This window comes from Rhinoderma darwinii, chromosome 6, assembly GCF_050947455.1.
Source record: "Rhinoderma darwinii isolate aRhiDar2 chromosome 6, aRhiDar2.hap1, whole genome shotgun sequence".
Classification (NCBI taxonomy): Eukaryota; Metazoa; Chordata; class Amphibia; order Anura; family Rhinodermatidae; genus Rhinoderma; species Rhinoderma darwinii.
The window spans coordinates 139,196,240-139,217,879 of NC_134692.1; the positions used below are offsets into that span (position 1 = coordinate 139,196,240).

At 47.5% G+C, this 21,640-nt stretch overlaps 2 protein-coding genes across 2 annotated transcripts in view; both read right to left on the reverse strand.

The window, feature by feature from the left end:
• LLGL1 (LLGL scribble cell polarity complex component 1) overlaps positions 1–4,208 on the reverse strand; it is a 44,383-nt gene extending 40,175 nt beyond the window's left edge. Inside the window, exon 1 of the mRNA XM_075830628.1 lies at positions 3,967–4,208. Within this exon, the coding sequence (XP_075686743.1) occupies positions 3,967–4,047 (81 nt within the window). The 5' untranslated portion in view covers positions 4,048–4,208. The remainder of the gene's footprint in view (positions 1–3,966) is intronic.
• A 7,202-nt stretch (positions 4,209–11,410) lies between these two features.
• Positions 11,411–20,215, reverse strand: ALKBH5 (alkB homolog 5, RNA demethylase). The gene is made up of 4 exons (XM_075830629.1): positions 19,371–20,215; positions 15,946–16,026; positions 14,606–14,746; positions 11,411–12,301 (listed from the first exon to the last, which is right to left on the reverse strand). Exons 1-4 carry the CDS (start codon positions 20,048–20,050, stop codon positions 12,115–12,117), a joined length of 1,089 nt encoding a protein of 362 aa, XP_075686744.1. The 5' UTR covers positions 20,051–20,215; the 3' UTR covers positions 11,411–12,114.
• Positions 20,216–21,640: the final 1,425 nt, after the last annotated feature.

The window sequence follows — 21,640 nt, forward strand, 5'->3', positions numbered from 1 at the left end:
AACATCATTGTACATCCACGGTGACACTGGTTCCTTCCTTAGTATTCTTATTTTCAAGATCACTGCTTGCCGTCAGTAAATGGAAACAATCTTGTTCACGCCTACACTTCTTACAGCTGTGAGTTTGTTACAATTGTCACCAAATCATCTGAACTAAAGACAATGGATTCCAGACTGATACATTGCACCAAACCATCAGTACAAGAGAGAAATCTGCATTGCTGAAGAATTAATCAAATAGATAATTCGTGGTGTAGTATATCCCCCACCTGGATTATTGTGAATTCACTTCTCCGTAGTATCGAAAATAAAGAAAGAATAGATCCGGAGTACTAAAATATAACTTTTACTGATGTAGGTAAAAATGAACAAACATGTAAAACAACATGAGGATCCTATCTGCCAATACTGCATGCAAATATATATTTGATTTCCATCAAAATATTGTCAAGATTTCCTGTTGACAGCAATGAACAGCAATAAATCAGTCCACCTTTTGTATGGTTTCCTAGTGTGAATGGTGCTTGATTCTTGGATCACATGTGGAAAGAGTGTAAAAAAAAAAACAACAATGGGGCAATTGCCCTCCTACCCCGTGTCTGGTTGGTAGTCTTCCACGTGAATGTGTCCAGAGTAAAATATTAAATCCTCTCTTTGGAAGGTGAAAAACGACAGGTAATTCTCCCAACGCGTTTCCTGCTGACCAGGCAATTCCTCAGGGGAGATAGGTCGCTGAAGCAGTGATGTCCAAAGTCAGGGCTTGCTGCTTAAAATGTAGCTGTCAATCTTGATAGAGAGGAATGCTCAATAACTTAGAGCATGTTAAATCAGAGCAGCAGTTATTTTCAATGTGCTGCTCAGCTGTCATTTCTTGCACAGGGAAAAACTCGATTAGAGCAAGTTTGCAGTGGCAAAAGGAATCCTTTAGATCAATCTTGCAGTGGCAACGATTATGTCCTTCCTGGTAGGAGGTAAACAAAGAACGCCTGTCCCTGGCGTGTGCCGACTCCAGGGACAGGCGTTCTTTGTTTACCTCCTACCAGGAAGGACATAATCGTTGCCACTGCAAGATTGATCTAAAGGATTCCTTTTGCCACTGCAAACTTGCTCTAATCGAGTTTTTCCCTGTGCAAGAAATGACAGCTGAGCAGCACATTGAAAATAACTGCTGCTCTGATTTAACATGCTCTAAGTTATTGAGCATTCCTCTCTATCAAGATTGACAGCTACATTTTAAGCAGCAAGCCCTGACTTTGGACATCACTGCTTCAGCGACCTATCTCCCCTGAGGAATTGCCTGGTCAGCAGGAAACGCGTTGGGAGAATTACCTGTCGTTTTTCACCTTCCAAAGAGAGGATTTAATATTTTACTCTGGACACATTCACGTGGAAGACTACCAACCAGACACGGGGTAGGAGGGCAATTGCCCCATTGTTGTTTTTTTTTTTTACACTCTTTCCACATGTGATCCAAGAATCAAGCACCATTCACACTAGGAAACCATACAAAAGGTGGACTGATTTATTGCTGTTCATTGCTGTCAACAGGAAATCTTGACAATATTTTGATGGAAATCAAATATATATTTGCATGCAGTATTGGCAGATAGGATCCTCATGTTGTTTTACATGTTTGTTCATTTTTACCTACATCAGTAGAAGAATTAATCACACAGATAAGGCCATGTCCAAACGAGGCTCATGATTTCCGTTTTACAACGGAAGCCACAACGCTGTAACGGATCAGTCGCACCATGGATCCAAATGGTGACCAACGGATTCCCTTCAACTTAGCGGCCCTCTGGGGTTCCCATAGTTTTGACGCCAAGAGTAGCGCTGCATGCTGAAGAGAGGGCATTAGTGGGGGAGGCTTGTGCTGCTGCCTGGGACCAGCTGTACCCACCTCACAGGGGTTCACAGGTGCCAAACCATCATCTCGGCGGCTGCGGAAAACAGCGTTTGGGCTTCACACACGATCAGACCACATTCCCCAACTTTTATTTTGAAGTTATTGAGACGGTCGTAATTGCTGCAGCGTTGACCACGTTCACTTTAACCAGTGGGGAGCGACCCGGACATCAGGATAAGTAATGTTATGTATGTACACAGTGACTCCACCAGCAGAATAGTGAGTGCAGCTCTGGAGTATAATACAGGATTTAACTCAGGATCAGTACAGGATAAGTAATGTAATGTATGTACACAGTGACTCCACCAGCAGAATAGTGAGTGCAGCTCTGGAGTATAATACAGGATGTAACTCAGGATCAGTACAGGATAAGTAATGTCATGTATGTACACAGTGACTCCACCAGCAGAATAGTGAGTGCAGCTCTGGAGTATAATACAGGATGTAACTCAGGATCAGTACAGGATAAGTAATGTATGTACACAGTGATTCCACCAGCAGAATAGTGAGTGCAGCTCTGGAGTATAATACAGGCTGTAACTCAGGATCAGTACAGGATAAGTAATGTAATGTATGTACACAGTGACTCCACCAGCAGAATAGTGAGTGCAGCTCTGGAGTATAATACAGGATGTAACTCAGGATTAGTACAGGATAAGTAATGTAATGTATGTACACAGTGACTCCACCAGCAGAATAGTGAGTGCAGCTCTGGAGTATAATACAGGATGTAGCTCAGGATCAGTACAGGATAAGTAATGTAATGTATGTACACAGTGACTCCACCAGCAGAATAGTGAGTGCAGCTCTGGAGTATAATACAGGATGTAACTCAGGATCAGTACAGGATAAGTAATGTAATGTATGTACACAGTGACTCCACCAGCAGAATAGTGAGTGCAGCTCTAGAGTATAATACAGGATGTAACTCAGGATCAGTACAGGATAAGTAATGTAATGTATGTACACAGTGACTCCACCAGCAGAATAGTGAGTGCAGCTCTGGAGTATAATACAGGATGTAACTCAGGATCAGTACAGGATAAGTAATGTAATGTATGTACACAGTGACTCCACCAGCAGAATAGTGACTGCAGCTCTGGAGTATAATACATGATGTAACTCAGGATCAGTACAGTATAAGTAATGTAATGTATGTACACAGTGACTCCACCAGCAGAATAGTGAGTGCAGCTCTGGAGTATAATACAGGATAAGTAATGTATGTACACAGTGACTCTGCTATTACGTAGATTATTTTATATGTAAACTGGTGTTCACAGTGAATATTTGGTTTACGCTGAACCCTAAAAATGAAGAGGGTGCTGTAGACATTAGGGAAGGTGCAATTCAAACATTGGGTGCCCTGAGAGACCTCATACACTTCTACCTTATTCCAGCAACACGCCCCCATACACCTGCAGAGTATTGCACAGTGCCCATATCTCTGTACAGAGGACAAGTTCTCGGCGCCCTCTGCTCCAGCCACAGGGGTTACCACACATGTACATTGACTGGAGGGGCCAAACATGTCTGATATTTGGGGCCCAACCACTGGGACCTCCTGAACCAGAGACTGGTGTCCAGGACGCCACTGCCAGGAGTGGGGACCAGGTTCTCAGGGGGGGGGTTCTGTTCAACAAAATGCCCCCCTCCCAGTACTACTACTAGAGTCTGCAACCCCCAGCCGAGCACAATGATGGGGTTCACACCATCCACAATCCCTTGCCAGTTCTTTCAAAGGGGGGACGGCAGAGACCAGTCATCTGAAGAGGACCCCACCGCACCCAGCCCCTTACCCTAAAGAGGGGTGTATAGTGGGGTTCACCCACATAACATGCCCATTATCCACAATAGGGTTCACACCCCTTATCTCTACCATAAGAAGGGGGAGGGGAGCAGTAAGGCCCCCCCAATGTCTCTGACGCCAGCCTCAATATATTGGGGTACACAGAGGTGGGGGGGGGTTCTCTCAGTCACACCAAATACACAGTACAAGACCCCTGTACAGCTCTCCCCCTCATAAACGGGGCCCCCCTTAAAGACTGGCCCCTCACCTTATTGAACGCAAACAGCTCCTGCTTGATCTTCTCCCTCTGGGGGTCGTGCCCCTGCCGCCTGAAGCGAAACTTCATCATCTTGCCCGGTCCCGGAGCTCTCACAGCCGCCGCCACTCTCCGCAGCCAGCGCTCAATCACACAAGCGGCCGGGCAACTTGATCCAGCCCGGGCTGTGATTGACGTGCCGCTCAGCCAATCACAGACGCCGGATCCTAGCTCCGCTCTCGACAGTCAATCTGGCAGCCGCAGCTCAGCTTGGAGTCTTGCACGCATGCGTAACTCGACGCAAAGACTTGCGGGAGATGTAGTTTCTAGAAGTTTATTTAGTTTTTTTCTAATCAACATCCTGGTGGAGACTCCCTAAATAGCCCGGGGCGGCTCATCCACCCTGACTGCAGGGCTCTCATTATTATTATACAGCAGAGCTCTCCAGCATGTGGTTCTCTAGGAACTACGACTCCCAGCATGGACTACTGTCAAGGGATGTCATTGAATGTTAAGACCAATGTAATGCAAAAAAGTTTATCAACAATATAAAATAAAGTTCGTCAACTTTCTAATAAACTTTGTGCATCAATGCAGCACAGTTTTCAAGATGTCTGCTTGTTGTCAGTGAATGGAAACCTTATTTGCCTCCATTCCTGCTCTGGTCATCGGTGGTCGCCCTCACTAATGCTCTAGTGGCTGATTGTTGTGAATTCCCACAGCCATGTTCCAAAATGTTGTAAAAAAAAGATGGGGGCTGTTAATCTGAAACAAGCAGAGCTGCAGTGTAAAGCATGGGGGAGTGACAGAGCAGCAGCCTGAGCCTCTTATAAGACAGAAGGTAGATTATAGACCGGTGAAGTCTTTGTATCTGGGTGATAACCAATATGTACAGCATTACTGCTACCATATGCATTGTCACCCAGCTTTACCAGACTCCTGAATGGCAAATCTGACAGCAGTGATCTCCAACCTAGATATGCAAAGAGATCTTTGAATCATTTCTTAGTTATATCCATATCTGGGAAAGCTTAGTGATTGCCAATATGGACTCCAATACAGCTTCCACAGGGGGTGCCACCCAGCTTTCCCAGACTCCTGAATGGGATATGTAGTTCTACAACCGCATGCTCAGGAGCCACAGGTTTACAAATCTATCCAGTGACATAGTGGTGAGTGAGGGGGTAACTATAGGGGCTGTAGAGGTAGCAGCACACAGGCCCTGGTATCTGAGGGCTGCCATATAAAAAGACCCCAGTATCATAAATGTCACATGGTAGTTGGGGGGGGGGGGGGCTGTCACAGATTTTGCATTGGGGCCCAGGAGCTTGAAGTTATTCCTCTGTAGTCAATCCAATGGTCTGGCATATGAAGTGCAATGTCTTTGAATGGAAGGTCTTCACCTAGTGGTAAAAAGTGGTACTGTAGCTGCAATTCCAAAACCAGTCCACACAGCGCCCTCTTATGTTGTATTAAGGTATTGCAGTATTATAAGTTATATCTCTATTACATCTGTTATCAGTTTATTTTATTGCCTTTTTATTTATGAGATCAAAAGTCCTAACAAAATAGTTCTAACTTTATAAAGAAGTGGCGCAGATAACGCTGCCGTTTTATTCTACTATGGTTGACAATATGCTCAGCGTCATCACAAATCTGTTTTTACTTTGAAGACACAAACACATTGGAAGGAACAATAGTCTTGTGATTTCCTTCCACGTGTCATGTTGTGAATCATCTACAGATCCTGTTTACAGACGTTCCGGCTTAAAGGGACCTTGAAAACCCCAAAAATACATAAACATTTATTTGGGGTCATCCTGTAAAGTCTCATGGAAAAATACTCGCTGTGTAATGAAAAGTTCTGCAACTTCCTAATAAAATTTGTTTTCATTTCTCACCATTTTCAAGATCTATGCTTGCGGTCAGTGAATAGACACAACCGGCAAACCTAATACTTTTTCTGCACTACGTGTTTCAGGGCTCCTGTTCTAGGTCTCTGCTATCAGCAGGCGTAGAGTTGTGCTATAACTTGCGCCAAATTCTTGTCGTACTTAACAGTAAAAATACCAGTCCATTGGTGGCCCCTACCGCCTCCCGGTTAACCCTGCCCGCTTTTCAAAATTGGCGAAATGAAAATAGTGTCACATTTAAGTGCAAATATGGCATGCTCCAAAATATGCAACTTTTTTACGCCAATAAAGTGGCATAAAAACGTTGATAAATTCCCCCATGGCAACGGATTCTATGCACCTGGACGTAAGCTCAATCATTAGTAATGGGGGCACATACTTTTGGAAATGTAATATAAATAGTTCCCCATGGACGTAACTCGTATCTACGCACTCACTTATGTAATGTAATCTGCACACAGCTGTGATAGAGACATTAGATTGTCAGCTCTTCTGGCTAGCGGCCTGTGTGAATGAATACATGATATGGACAAGGCAGCGTAATATAACAATGGGATATAATCGGAGGATGTAATAACGGGGCAGGACCTGATGTTTGTTTGGGATCGTCCCTCCTCCCTGTATTCGTCCCTCGTCAGGTCAACATCTGCAGCTGATTATATGCGCGGTGAAGCTCGCAAAATTCCTTGTGGTTTCATTTCATTTCCAGTTTACCCACCGTGACTCGAGGATCGGCCGCCATCCAGGACCTTAAAGGGTAACTAAACTTTTTAAAAACTTTTGACATATCATAATGACATGTCAGAAGTTCTGATCGGTGGGGGTCCGAGCACTGAGACCCCCACCGATCGCTAAAACGAAGCGGCAGAAGAGCTCGGGTGAGCGCTGCTTAGTTTCTGATCGGATTTCCTCGGAAAGCCAAGCAAGCGTTGTACGAGATCAGACTTTCTATTGAGCCCGCACAGCGCTCTGAGGAAAGTCGGTCAGAAACTAATCAGCTCACACGAGCTCTTCTGCCGCTTCGTTTTAGCGATCGGTGGGGGTCTCCGTGCTCGGCCCCTCACCGATCAAAACTACTGACATGTCCCTATGATATGTCAAAAGTTTAGTTACCCTTTAAAATGAAGACCCTCTATTATTAGGGTAATTGTTTAAGAGAATAAAAAAAAAAAGTGATATCTGTTTCTGGGAAAGCTGGGTGACAGACAGCCACCCTTTCAGCTCCTACAGCGTCTGTCATCCATCTTTTCCAGACTCCTGAACAATAAATCTGCCTAATTATGCAGAGATGAGAGAACAGAGACATAACATTGTATAAAGAGCCATTGAGGAGTCTGGGAAAGCTGGATAACAAACCCTGTGGGAGCTTTCCCAGAAATATATTCAATGAAGAAATGTCCGAAGAGGACGACTACCTTGGGATAGATGAGGGTAACCCCCCCCCCCCCCCCTTAATAAGACGTTTTGCAACTTTCTAATCTACTTTGCGTTTCAATTCGTTATCATTTGAAAGATCTCTGCTTGCTATAAGTGAATGTAGAAATTTTTGGCGGCTGATATTGTGTCCTGATTAAGTCCAACTGACGCAGATGAAGAGTCGTCAAAATGTATCGGAACTTTCCCTTGTGCGCCTGTGTCAGTATGACATGATCAGGACAGGATATCAGCCTCAGATAATGCTTTGGTACACTGACAGCAAGCAGAGATATTGTAAATGGTAAACAATTGACACAAAGTATAATCGAAAGTTGCAGAACTGCTCATTATACAATGATTACGCTTTATTGACACGAAAATCCGCTTGAATCGATTTCCTCCAGTGATAACATAGGTTTGGGGGACCGCCCTGTGTTCAGCTTGTCCCCTGGAAACCCGCCACATAAAATCTCTCAGGGGGCTGCGATCAGATGTCCTCCGTAGTCCCCGGAAAGCCATTAATCTGCCATCTCTGCTCCGGATTGTGAGATTATAATTAGGTCAGGATGAAGCGGTCGCGGAGTCACAGATTAGCCCGGATGATTCCCGAACCGTCAGGCTCCATAACAAGTCTCCAGCCCTGTCCTGATCCGTCCGCCATTCACAAAAACAAACATGAAACACTGCAGGGAACAAGCAATATGTCGGTATTGCAGCTTACACACAGCTTTCCTATATTCCAGAATGACGCTCAGGTATGATAAGACACATATGACGTTCAGGAGCCTGGGAAAGCTGGGTAACAATCCGATGGGAGTGATAATGGAGTCCGGTTATTACAGACGGGGCAGAAAACGATGTCTAAGGACTAAAAATAAATAAAAAATAGGAAATATAAAAAGCGGTTGTCACAGCCCAGCCCACTATGTCCAATTAAAGGGGAACTCCACCCTCAATGTTGCTGCTCAGTTTTTATTGACAAGGTGTAAATCAGAACAGAGGATTGAGCTATAGGGACTATATCCTATATAATGTATTCATTCATTATTACTACACTCGTCTACCACAACCGGGTGAGATCCGGCGCTACGACAAAATGGTCCCGTCAATATTATAACGCTAGGTCTATGTAATATTAGTCAGGTGACTTTACCATATACATACCTAGTCATAGTTGTCTGGCGCCACCTAGTGGCGGTCTGTTCTGAAATTAACCCTTGATGACCGATTAGAGGCCATAGCTGACGTCTATAACAAATCCCCAAATCAAGGAGGGTAATCTCCATGTAAGCGAAGTGGGCGGAGATATGCAAATTGTTCATATACACCTGTAATTTATGATGCACCCAGAACTGCATGTGCCCAGGTGATGGTGCCAGGCGGGGGGATGGGAATGACATCACACTAACCCAAATATTTACATACAGAACTAGTACAGCAAACTGAATCCTCGCCCCGGGTGACACCAGCTGCGTCTCTAGGTACAAGCAGCTGATCCCAGAGGAGATGATTCCAAGAAGAACCAGCATTGGGCATCAGCAGCCCGAGCTTTACCCCCCTCGGATCATAGTTATGATGTGACCTTGCCTGGCATTGCCCGAGAGTTACGTACGCTCCTGCCTGCAAACACTGAGGATCAATACTTCAATAACTGGTGGAGCAGACCTAATAACCCTGCACATGAGGGCAGAGCTGCGCCAACTACAGCAATGCTAGACTCCAGAGCTTCACCACCCACGACTGGCACCTTAACGTATTTAATTCACAGCGTAATACAGCAGCAGAGCGGACGAGATGTGAACAAGACTCATCCACACACCGCGTGAAAAATTCACAGAAAAAACGTTCATAAAATGACCGGCGTTTTTTTTTTTTTTAATCTGCAGCATTTCAAGTTATATTGTGTAATCGCTGTTTTTTTTGTAATCGCTGTTTTTTTTTGTTGCAGGTTTTCCCCATTGAATTTAAGGCAGAGTTAAAACCCACAACAAAACGCGTTTTTTGCGGCGGAAAAACTGCAATTCCGCCACGTAAAAATCGCAACTCAGAAAAAACTAAGGTTAGCCATAGTCATGACGACATATCATCCAATTTTTTCCCGAAAACCTGCAACACAATTTGGAATTCCCTACAGGGACCAGGACGGATACATAGTGTGCTCCTAAGCAGCATCTCTGCACCAAAACTACTGTCCAGGCTCCTCCCCTTATTTCGGTTCTTCTCCTTCATGTCCAGCAGTTGCCAGATCATCTTTTTCTTACGTAATTGTAATTACTTTGTTCTTGCTGTAATGGAAACCTGCTGTCTATGTATTGGCATAATGGTAAACTAATCTCAACAAGCAGAGCTGAAGGGTAAAGCATGGGGGAGAGCGCAGCTTGTGAATCTGATGAGAAAGTAGACTTCATTCCATATTAGACCCTAAAAGCCAGGTAAAAAATGGCAGCAAATATAAATCCTTTCATGAAGACCACCCCGTCCATAAACCTGATTAGGACATATGGATGTGATAGAGAGACGCCCCCCCCTCTATGAGCATAGGCTATATGAGAGCGGCTCTGACAGCCTCGTGCCATCGATGTCAGTAGCGGATGATGATGTAGTAGTATAGATGATGGACACAGTTTGCAGAGAACATGAATAGTCGATACCCAGACCCCCTTCACCTGGCTCCCAGCATTAACCCTAACGGAGGGCAACATGAAGAACCACAAACGCATTCTGGACACTAACGAGGCGTAGTGTGAAAGTTTACAGGGAATGGCGGCCGGTACGATTCTGGGTACCGATACCCCGTATACAAGAACCGATAATCCTCTGCAGCCAAACATAGAGCGGTCACTAATGACAGGCAGGGAACTAAAAATACACCGGCCACATCAGCAAGAGCAGGATTACTGCAGAGCAGAGCCGGCAAACAGGGTGGGCTCCGCTACATCAGGCAGGGACAAAACAGCGCATTTTGTTTCCGTATTTAACGCATTTCAGTTCCGTGTGCAAAACCATTGACCGTGCGGGACACCAAGCGTCATATAACTATGGCCCGGCCCCGTGCAGTGCGTTCAGTCCAGGAAATACTTTAGACAGTCTGTGTACGACAGACAGAATGCGCTCGTGTCAATCCAACCTTACGCGCATGAAATAACGGACGCACTGCAGACGTGAAAATGTGCGGCCTGTTCGTTACTGCGGAGCTCGTGCTGAAAAGCCACAGATTAGATTGACTACAAAACAGACACGTTCGTGTGAATCTGGCCTGACACAGACGGTCTATCCTTAGGGTAAGGCTATCAATCTATTATAGAAGTGGACTGACTTCCAGGACCCCTGCCAATCAGCACATGTGGCTGTGCCCGGTACTACAACTCAGTACCAGGCAAGAGCGCCAAGAACCCCTTCATTGTGCGGACTTACAGGGTCCCAGACGTCAGACTCCCACAGAGAGGCCTTTGAAAAAAAGGTTAGCGTACCTATACTGTCAAAAAAAACTCTTGACAGATCAGAAGTTCTGATTGGTGGAGGTCCAAGAACTGAAATCCCCACCAATCGCTGAAAAAAAGCAGCAGAACCACTCGGGTGAGCACAGCGCCGATTCATTTCTCCTTGCGGTTCCTCAGAAAGCTGAGCAAGCAGTCCACGGACTCTCAGACTTTCTATTGGGCCCGTACACCACTCGCTCGGGGGGGGGTGGTGGGTTCAGTGCTCGGACCTCCACCAATCAAAACTTCTGATATGTCAAGAGTTTTTTCTGAAAGTATAGTTACACTAACCTTTTTTCAAAGGCCTTTTTGTGGGAGTCTTTTTTGTTTGAGGGTCCGAGCACATGTGACAGGTCTCTAGTTTGTTGAAAGGTATAGTTACCCTTTAAATAATAAGTCCTGGCACTCTGCCTGTAGCTGAAGATCAGTGTTGCTAGGGACGTGCAGCCCGACAACCACATTGTAAAAACTGTAGTTGCTAGGAAGCGTATCCCTAGCAACCAGACTCTCAGATATGAATGGGAGCTGCCTGGTAGCAGTCACGTCACCCCCATCCCATAATGCAGTATGATTTCTCTAAAAACCGCTTTAAGTAGAGAACCCCTTAATGTTAGAGGTCGCGGCGCTCTTATAAACAGAACCTAAGACTTCAGCAAAAAAAAATTTAATTGGATAATTTACAGACAACTGGAGGCGATACAGAATAAAAAGAAATCTGCTCTTATACTTTATTATTAGTGCTTATATTGCTAGAAATAAAACATCTGGATTTCCTTGTAACATATTTAATCATCCGGAAAACAGTGAAGACCATTCCTAAGAAAATTTTCTTATTGTAAGAGGGTGAGAGAGGGGGTGACATGGCGGCCGCCGCTGCCTCGGAGGACGGTGCACGCTGGCGCCTCATCGCCGTCTGCGACTCGTCGTATTTCCTCTTTTAGATTCAGGGACAGAAACGAAAAAGAAAAAAGGAAAAAAAAAACTGAACTAAACATTGAAACGTCGTCAACCAAACCGTCCCCTGCAAGCTTTGGGTTTAGGTCGCCGCCGTACACGTGGATACTTTCCAGACCGCCACGCCAGCTGTTTGTAAACCGCCAGCTCAAAGCCCGGGACAGCCACGTGGGGCGCACTGCCGGCATTAAAACTCCTGACCCAAATACGAATAAAAAGGGAAACAAGCTGGACAGTGAGAGAGACTGAATCCAGAACATGTCGTATTGATTTAGAGAAGAGACAGGACTGGGCCTTCCAATACAGCCGCGGAGAAGAAAAAAAAAAAAAGAAAAAAGATACATATGTGGTTCCACAATCCACCGACCAGAGGGACCGGAGTCCCTGCACCAGCTGCCTCAATGTCGCCTCATTTTGACTTTGCGGGCCGGGCTGTCCTCGTCCTCTCCCATATCTGTATAGTTGTCCACATAATCATAAGGCCTCCGCCAATAGTTCTCAGAGCTGAAGTTGCTTCGTCTCCTTGGTTTTGGTAAAAGCACGGACCGTCTGTTCTCCTCTTTGTCCATTTCGAGAACGCGAGGTCTGCAAGGGAAGGCAGGAGGGGGTTAACAGAGGTATGAACAGTAACAGCCAAGAGGCAAGATAAATCCCCACCCTGGGTCTGTTTTTTTTTTTGTACAACTCGGAGGTCTAGAAATGAAAATCCTATTAATCCTGATTCTCAGGCGCTGGGACTTCCGCCGGGCGGTCACCCCCAAATCTCACAGTCTTAAAAGGCAAATCCGACCGATATCCGCGAGTAATGGGATGAACCCCCGCAGAGCTACGTGATCGGCCCGTTACAATATACATCAGTCTTATAATCTTAGGTCTTATATAAAGGGCTATTCCCACCTTAGACCTTCATGGCATATATACAGGATATACCAGAAACGTCTGATACACGCGGCTCCCGTCTCCAGAACCCGGTGAGGCGGCTGCCGTCTCTAGGCGGAGAATGATTTGAGAGGTGGCCGCGCATGCGCTCTCCCCATTCATTCCTGTAGGAGTTACGGAAACAGCCGAGCGCATAGGAAAGAACGGAGAACGTATGAGAGGCGCCTCGCCAGGGGGGACAGGGGTTGGGAGACCTTTGTTTAGGAGAGAGGTGCAAGTCCCAGAGCTGTGAACGGCATCTGTCAGACTTTGGCACATACCGTGGATATGTCTAACGTTTAAGTTATGATTACCCCGTTACCCTCAAATTCTCACTATTTTTCTAAATCTTTGCTTGCAGTCAGTGAATGGAATCATTTTTGTTTACAATCAATGGCTGAAACCTCCCTTTACTGCTTAACGACCGCCCACAATCTTTTGACAGCAGGCGGTGCATGTGCTGAGTCTACAGCGACGTCTTTTGGCGTCGCTGTAGAAGAGGCTGATGCGCGCTCATCCTCTAAGATCAGGAGCAGTTCGTTACATCTCCTGCTTCGAGAAGCCCGCTGAATACAGCTGGGGGTCGGTAAACATTCGGAGCCCAGCTTAACCCTTTGATCGCCGCGGTCCATTGGCCACGGCATGACCAAAAGAGAACTCCCCTCTGATCGCGTGACTGGTAGCCCGGTGACGTGATCACAGAGCAGGGAATCCCTCTGCAGTCAGCCCTGGGGACCTAGAGAGGACCCCAGGGCTGTCTGTCCCGTTTGCCTGCTGTTGGGGTAAACTATGTGATGCCCTAACAGCAGCCCGTGTCATAGTGACGCCATGTAATGTATTATACAGGAGTATGCCAATACATTATCAGTAAAAAAATAGAGTTATAGATAAAGTTCTCCCTAAATGGGATTAAAAAAAAAAAAAAAAAAAGGCATTATTTTAAGTATAATATATTTTATTGCCCCTACACTAAATAAAAACAAAAAGACTACACATATTAGGTATCTACACGACCATGATAACCTGAAGAATTAATTGAATGGGTTATTTAGCGTGAAACGTGAACGGGATAAAAAAATATAAAGAAAAAATTAGGCCGAGAATCGCTTTTTCTAATATTCTACCTCCAAACTATGAAAAAATAAATAAATAAATAAATTCTCCCGCATAAAACAGGGCCCGATACGGCCACGTCAATGAAAAAATAAAAATGTTATGGCTGCTGAAAAACATGAAGACCATTTCAGGCCCGGTCATTAAGGGGTTAAATTCACACTATGAACCATCACGTAAGTTCAAACACAAATCGAAAACTTTCGGCTCTTCCGTCCGCGCATAGATCCAATCGTAGTCCGGTAACTTCTCACACCAATCAGAAACGAGGAAATCCAGCGCTCCATTAAAATCCATAAAAGCTCCTTTATGGGCAAAAATGTCTACAACCCGTCAGTCAACAGCTCACGTGACGCTGACAGCCCAGCTATGGCCGCTAACAAGAGCGCACGAAACAGCAAGTCCACCGCCTCAGAGCGATCGCGGCGGGAATACCACTTCAAAACAGCCGATGGGAGGGGGTGCGGAGAAACGGACCACCGCGGAGCCTAAAGATAGGCCGTCAGTATTTGATATATTGATGCTAGATTTGTATTTTTGCACGTCCTCACATATGAGAACAATTCGCTCGCGAGTCACTTGACTTTTCTACGTTTTTCGGTAAATGTAATGATTATTAGACACGCCCGTCTGATTAACTCCCAGACTATGACTAAGAACGAGTCACCATGGAAACGCAAGTCACTGGATAGAATGTCAACCCAGCGCTGGATTTCCTCCTTTCTGATTGGCCAATCATGTACAGTGATAAAGCAGAAGGAATTGGTACGGGGAGAAAATATATATAGATTTTTTTTTTTTTGTGGGTCAATACGGTCCGTGCCGTCACAAAGCATAACCGTGGAGATGGTCACTTACCGGTGAGCTGCGTCAGGGTCAGCCTTGCGGTGGGACCGCTTTGGTTTCAGGATATGTTGTCTGTTACTACCGGACAGCCTTTCAGGTTGAGAACTGCTGCTTAGCGACTTGATTTCCAGCCGAGGAGCCTCTGTTCTCGTTCTGTAATAAAAGAAACACGATCAGAACTGACCGTCCACCACGAGCCAACAATCCAGCAACAGATCCCGATATAATATACACCAGCGCATGAAGGTGTAGGGAGCGCGGGGTGAGCGTGCGCACCGCCGCAACATACAACGCTGCGGGAGATACAGTAACAGCGGAGATGGAAGGAATACCCCTTTAAGTCCGAATGAAAATAAGGATCAGTCATACATATTGTGCTTTGTCCTGCCCAGCCTCCGTGCCGCATTTCTGCCCTCTGCTCAGGGGCAATCCTGCCTTTGGCCTAACGTACGCGACCATTGCCGCTGTTCGGGCCGCAAACTATAAACCCCGGTGTCCGTATTTCGGTCCGTAATGCCTCGGAGCCGCTTCCACAACTGTTCCTCATGTCTGTATATTACGGCCATGTTGTTTCTGTACGGCATCTGTATTTTGCGGCCTGCGCCCATTAGAGGGTCACGTGATTGGAAGTCCCAGGCGTTTCCTAGCAACGCATCCGCAAAACGCAGACAGCGCACGGATGATTTCCGTTGGCGGTCGTTACTTTTGCGGGCCCATAAAAAACAGACAGGGATGGAACATGTTCTATAATTTGCTGGAACGGATTTAAACGCTGATGTGTGCACGGCCCCATATAAATGATTGGTTCAGTGTGCCAGCCGCAAAAAAAAAACGGAAAGGACAATGAAGGGAAACACGGACGTGCGCATGAGGCCTTAGACCGAGTCCAGACCTGTGTAATCTGACAGACCAGCTGTAGGGACACGTGGCCTGACAGCACATTGAGAAGACTCCGGTTGTTAGGCAGAGTGTCCCTAGCAACCAGACTGACGTCACGCAGCTGTCCGGCCAGCAGTCGTGTCATTCCACATCAGAGTTGGCACCACATTTTCGCCATGAATTCCAGGCGTACGCGATTTACTGCTAGAAACCGAACTGCAGGCCGCACATCCCACACCTCACATGGATTAAGAATTTCACGCTAAGATTGTCTGAACAATGAAGAAAAAAATAAAAAATAAATAAACCTGCCCGAGGGGAAATTCCTGTTTCGTTCCAGGAGGCCGCCCTTCGTTTGGGTGCCAAGACTCCAAGGGTGATGAGTCGAGCGGATATCACACATTAAGTAACATGTGCCCGGGTAGGAGCATGGCACAGCATGTACCCCGGGTGCCAACAAACAAGAAACTTACTGCCTAAGTATTACAACTGCGCGTCTCTCCTTGATGTCCTGTGGTCGTATGCAGTGCGTGATGTCATCAGCGGCATATCCACTGCGAAGAAAGACGACACAATGAGACAAAACCACAGATCTACACAGTGTCACACATGTCAGTCACAGAAGGAAGCGGGTCTGGCGATTACGGGGGCAGGGGAGGCTTCGGCACTTCCGGTCACTCATCCCATTGAAGAACACTACAGCTAAACCTGAAATGGTAGATAACAGGGGACAATAGACCGCATCCAAAAGCGCAACAAAGAGAAATATTAGATTGTAGGATAATCATGGCGACTACAAGCAGCAATTTCTGCAGATGACTTCTCTGCAGCTCTGATAACAGATCATGCAGGGGACAAAATTTCCTAAAAACTTCGCGCAGGTTTCGGGGGACCTGATCAAAAACAAAAGATGTGCGGCACCATATACTGGGAGCAGCGCAAATTCAAGTCCAGCGCCTTAAGACTGAAGACCCTAATTCACACCCGCAACTTTCCTAGTCGAGACACTGAGGAGGAGTAAGGACTTCCAGAATTGCAGACCCCCCACAACACGCGGCCCCCCTGCGTTACAGCGTCATCCCCGGGATAAATAATCAAAACAGGCGCTGAGCAATGACGCAATGAACGCTGTCCGCAGCCACACGCCCCGAAATATAACTTGTCCTCAGACATGTCTCAGATACTGTCGGACCACGTCTAATGGCAGCCATTGCAGGGCCGGCGTCACCCAGCTTTCCACAGACCCTGCATGGTTACACAGCCCCACCCCCGCTGCACCCGTCAGTCACTGCGCTGCGCGTTCTCTTGTGCACCAGGAGGCTCAGCATGAACAAAGTTACAGGTAAAGCCAAGGAAAGCTCAGCACGATGTAATCTCCCCGCGACTTATCCGCAGTGATAGATCAGCTCTAATAGGACACATGGGAAGACCCTGAAATAACGGACACGTGACTGTCACTGGGGACACGATCACACGGATGATCGAGGGCGAGCCGACCCCCGCACCGGCTGTTTAACCCCTTTTATTTATAGATATTTTATCATTTACAAGGAAAAAAAAACGAATGGTTAAAAATAAAGTTGATTTTGTGCGCCACATTCTGGGAGTCGGAACGTTTTTGATCTTTCGTTGATTGAGTGGTACGAGGGCTTATTTTTTTGTGGGACGAGCTATCGTTTTGGGGTACATGAAACTTATTTCCATTTTTTGTGGCCGATGATGCAACAAAACCAAAAAAAAAAAAAACGATTTGGCATAATAAATATATACTTTTTTTACGGTATTCGCTGTGCGGGTTAAATAACGGTATATTGGGATACTTCCATTTTTATGTTCCTTTTTTCACATTGCTTTTGGGGGAAAATGGGTCTGTTTAATTGACAGCCGACGCGCTTTTTCTATGGAGCCGCCTCAGTCCTCTCCGCTCTTCCCCACCCGACCTCAGCCGTATATATTTGGCGGATGTCGGGAAAGGGTTAAACGTAAAAAAAAGTTTTCCCGCTGCTACGTTACACGGTAATCCTTCTGTACTGCGGCGGATTGTCCTATTAGGAGCAGCGCTCCGGGTTTGGTTTTTCGCACCGGTAGTGTAACGCATAACGCAGCCGTGCAGTAACTTACCTGGTGCTGTATTTCACGTGTACTCCGACTCCCAATATCCCGCAGCGTCTTCTGTACGGGCCGGACGTCGGTCCCAACGTTTGTCTAGGACGCTCACCTCGAGGCGCTTGTGAACTTACACTGAGAGCCTGACACACGGTCCGTACAGACGACGCAGCGGGATAGAGACAGTCAGAACGGAGATCACGTGACCACACGGCGGCCCATGAAACGCAGCACCGGGTAAGTCACACGTCTACATTACACTTCATCACATACGCAAATGGGGGGGGGGGGGGGAGAACAAAGACTAGAATGCTTCAAGGGAGGAGTAACATGGCGTACCCGGGGGTCCTCAGCGCCATTACAACACATTGGCACCCTGAAATCATGTCACAGGGTAGACAATGGGAGGATAGCGGGGGATACCGGATTGAAGTCATCTCCGATCCCGGTTGTTGGAGCGGGGTGTCATATACAGCCGGCACCCGCTGATCATTGAGCTGGTTCAGCCCGTGAGCCCGCTCCATACCACCCCACCCCCCCATGTATGTCACAGAGCAGGAAGGGGTTAAGGCTACGCCATTTCTGGGAGTACGATGCTTATTCTTCAGGGCGGCCGCGTCCCGTAACATGCCCAGCACGGAAGAACGTCTCCTTGTACGCCATCATCTAAAACCCGCTCACATTTCCTGCCGCTATAATACAATGTAAGGTGAGGCCAGGATTAAACCATCAGGAAGGGGGGGGGGGGGGTCTATACCAGGCACACAACAATCTAACCAGGTAGGATGGACCCCAGAATAATCCCCCCCTCTCTATCAGGAGCCGATGCGCCCGTCTGTGGGGTCAATAAAATAGATATAATCCCGGATCAGACGCGAATGACTGCGCCCCTAAAACCAGATTACATAAAGGCTAATAAGGTTATCACGAAGGTGCCCTCAGCCTGGCACATGCAGTCAGCGTAACATGCCAAGCCCTGGAGACTTCTGTGCCCACCTGCCCCCGGCCATCTCCATGTTTTGTTTTACAGGAAGCTGAAAATAAGCAGCGACGCGGCCCCAGCACCTGGAACAGACATTACGATGCCTCCCCCTCCCCCGCACAGCCGCTGACACTTGGCTGCCCTGTCATGGCATGTCACAGGAGACTTCCAGAAAGAGACGGCTGGTGCCAGGATGGAGCGAGGGGCACCGGATCATTCATGTTATAGGAGTCACCATCCTGCCTAGTATCAAATCTGCCAGGGCATGCTGGGAGTTGTAGTTTTTCAAAACCTCGAGAGCACCGACCCGATCTCAGCAGGAACAAGGATCGCATGAGATCTCAACATTCCCAACCTTTTGTTACACAACGGATAAGCAGCCACCAGACATGTGATGCCGCTTATCTCCTTCCCCTGTAACAATTGTTACTCGGCTGATCTCAGTGCAGTGGTTTATGAGGGGAGATCCAGGTGGCCGCCATTAATACCCCCCAGACATCAGCCACGTCAGGAGCCGCCCGCAGCTGTGTAACCTCCCGCCCTATTACAATAACATTTGGGCTTGGCTGCGGAGGCAATGGGGCACCAGCGGGGCGGCTGCCGAGGCAGTGGGGCACCACAGGTCCCAGACAGTAAAGGGGTACTATAAAACCCAATCAATAAGGGGGATGGAGTGTGACTACAAGAACAGACCAGTGAGAAGAGGAAACATAGGGAAGGAGGACTACAAGTCCCAGCATGCCGCACTGAGACGTTGCCAGGGAACGCTGTAACAGCGGTGTGTGTGTGTGTGTGTGTGTGACCGGTTACCTGAGCACGGTGACGCTGCCCCGGCATACCGGCAGGAAGAGCACGGGTTCGGACACTCGGATCGGCTTGAACTGGAACTTGCACCCGAAGCAGAGCGCGGAGTCGCTGAAGAAGGACACGGACACGATGGGGCGCTCGAATATGTGGATGGGGTCCACGTGGGAGACGATGCAGCCACCGGGCTGGTAGTCGTTGATGACGGCGCTGTTGACGAAACCCTCCGGGATAACCCGATGTTCCACCAGGCGCCGGATCACCAGCTCATGGACCCAGTCTGGGATGTCGTCCACCTCGCCCTTGGGGTAGAGCCGCTCCTGGCCCGGTCCTCGCTTCTGTAGTTGCGCCCCGTACGTGTAGCCCTCACCGAAGAAGTACTTGTTGCGCAGCGGAGCCCGGTCCACCGTGTGCTCCCGGTACAGCCCCTTGTCGGCCCGGGACACCACTTCGTCTATCTTGGCCTCGATCCTGGAGCACTCCTCTGGGGAGAAAAGTCGGATCTGGCGGATACCGGAGCGCACCTTACGGGCCTCTTCCTCCTCCTTATCGGACACTGCCCCCTCCTCCTCTGTATCCGACGCCGGCAGCTTTCGTTTATTCATCCCAGAAGGCGGAGGCGGCGGGGGTTCCCGGGACAAGGACTGAAGCTTCTCCCGCAGGTCGCTGTAACCGCTAACGGACATGGCTCACCCGGGGCTGGAGACGGGCATGGCCGAAGACTCAGACAGTCAGGCGTCCGCTTCCATACACCGCCCGCTTCCCTCGCCTTTACACAACCAGAGAGCGGTAGTCGCTGCGCAAGCGGCCGGCTGCTGTGACAGGCCCGGTCTGAGGGAATACTCACTAGGATTGGTCAAGCGACATGCCAATCACACTAGTAGGCGGAGCAACGGCGTGACGCTCAACGAACCTGTAAGACCCAGTGAAATGAGGCCGTCCACGCTACTGCCTGCCTCTTTAGTGACGTTTAACTTCTTCTGTGCCCGCGTAGGAGGAAGTGGATACACAGCGAGCCGTTAAAAACGCGTTTATGTGACAATAATTCCACTATGTCTCTGACAACCGTAGTCCAAGAAATGTTTGTTAAGGATCAGGCGGATCGGGCACCTTTTGTTTTGGTGCCGCTCTATAGTGTCGACGTGACTAGAGTAACGTTTTCCTGGGCGTGGAGTACAAATATGGCTGCAAGTTGGCCTCTTTCTGTTGTACCAAGATGGTTGCTGATTGACAGGCCAACTTGTCTGAGGACCCCGGGCCGGCTTGAGGGGATCCTCCCTATCATTGGTTCAGTGCCATGTCAATCATATTAATGGGCGTGATAAATAAATGACACGGATACCGCCAGCAAGACCCGGTCTGTCTTGAGCTGTGCCTGTTATTATAACGCAATGTGTTACGTACTCAAACCGGAAAAGAATAGTAAACATTGATGCATTTACACGACCTCTTTTTATCACTATATCTATGGCGCCTTTAGAATGAGAACATTTTACTTCGGGATCTGGCACTTAGGGCACCTTTTGTTTTGGTGCCTTACTGTAGTGTCGACGCAACTGGGCTATGGTATTGCAGGACGTGGAGTACAAACATGGCTGCTGTAAAGATGTTTGGTGTACCAAGATGGCTGTTGATTGGCAAGATAGCATTGTATCATGGCTTGTCAGGGGAGTTGAAGTTATATAGACAGTGTATTCACAAAATAAATATGGTTTACAGACAGCTAGAGAGTACATAAAGAGTGACAGATAAAGAGTGCCCTAATAAACACTACCGGATAGAGCCCCCCATAAATTGTGCCACCTTAAGAGTGCCCTCATAAACAGTGCCAGCTAGAGAGTTCCCCTATAAACAGTACCAGATAGAGTCCCACCCCCGTAAACCGTGCCAGAGTGCCACCATAAACAGTGCCAGATGGATAGTGCCCCATGAACAGTGCCATCTAGGGAGTGCCGTCATAAACAGTGTTGGCTTGAAAGTACCACCATAAAATGTGTGAGCCAGAGAGTTCCCCCATAGTCACTGGCAGATAGAAAGTGCCGCCATAAATACTGTAAGCTAGAGAGTGTCCCCATAAACAGTGCCAGGTAGAGAGTGCCACATAAACAGTACTAGCTATAGTGCCCCCCATAAACCCTTTAAGTTAGAGAATGCCCCCACATAAAGCACCAGTGAAACCTCTCCCATAAACAGTGACAGCGATAGAGTGCCCCCATATCAACAATACCAGGAAAATAGTGCTCCTATAAACATTGCCAGCTAGAGAGTTCCCTGCC

What these genes read in the sequence shown, in the direction of transcription:
- ALKBH5 (XM_075830629.1), bottom strand. Translation starts at nt 20,050, where the DNA reads ATGTCCGTTAGCGGTTACAGCGACCTGCGGGAGAAGCTTCAGTCCTTG. An exon ending in GCAGTTGTAATACTTAGGCA is followed by an intron (nt 14,747 to 15,945) that starts GTAAGTTTCTTG and finishes CTTTTATTACAG; the next exon opens with AACGAGAACAGAGGCTCCTC. An exon ending in GACCCTGACGCAGCTCACCG is followed by an intron (nt 12,302 to 14,605) that starts GTAAGTGACCAT and finishes CTTCCCTTGCAG; the next exon opens with ACCTCGCGTTCTCGAAATGG.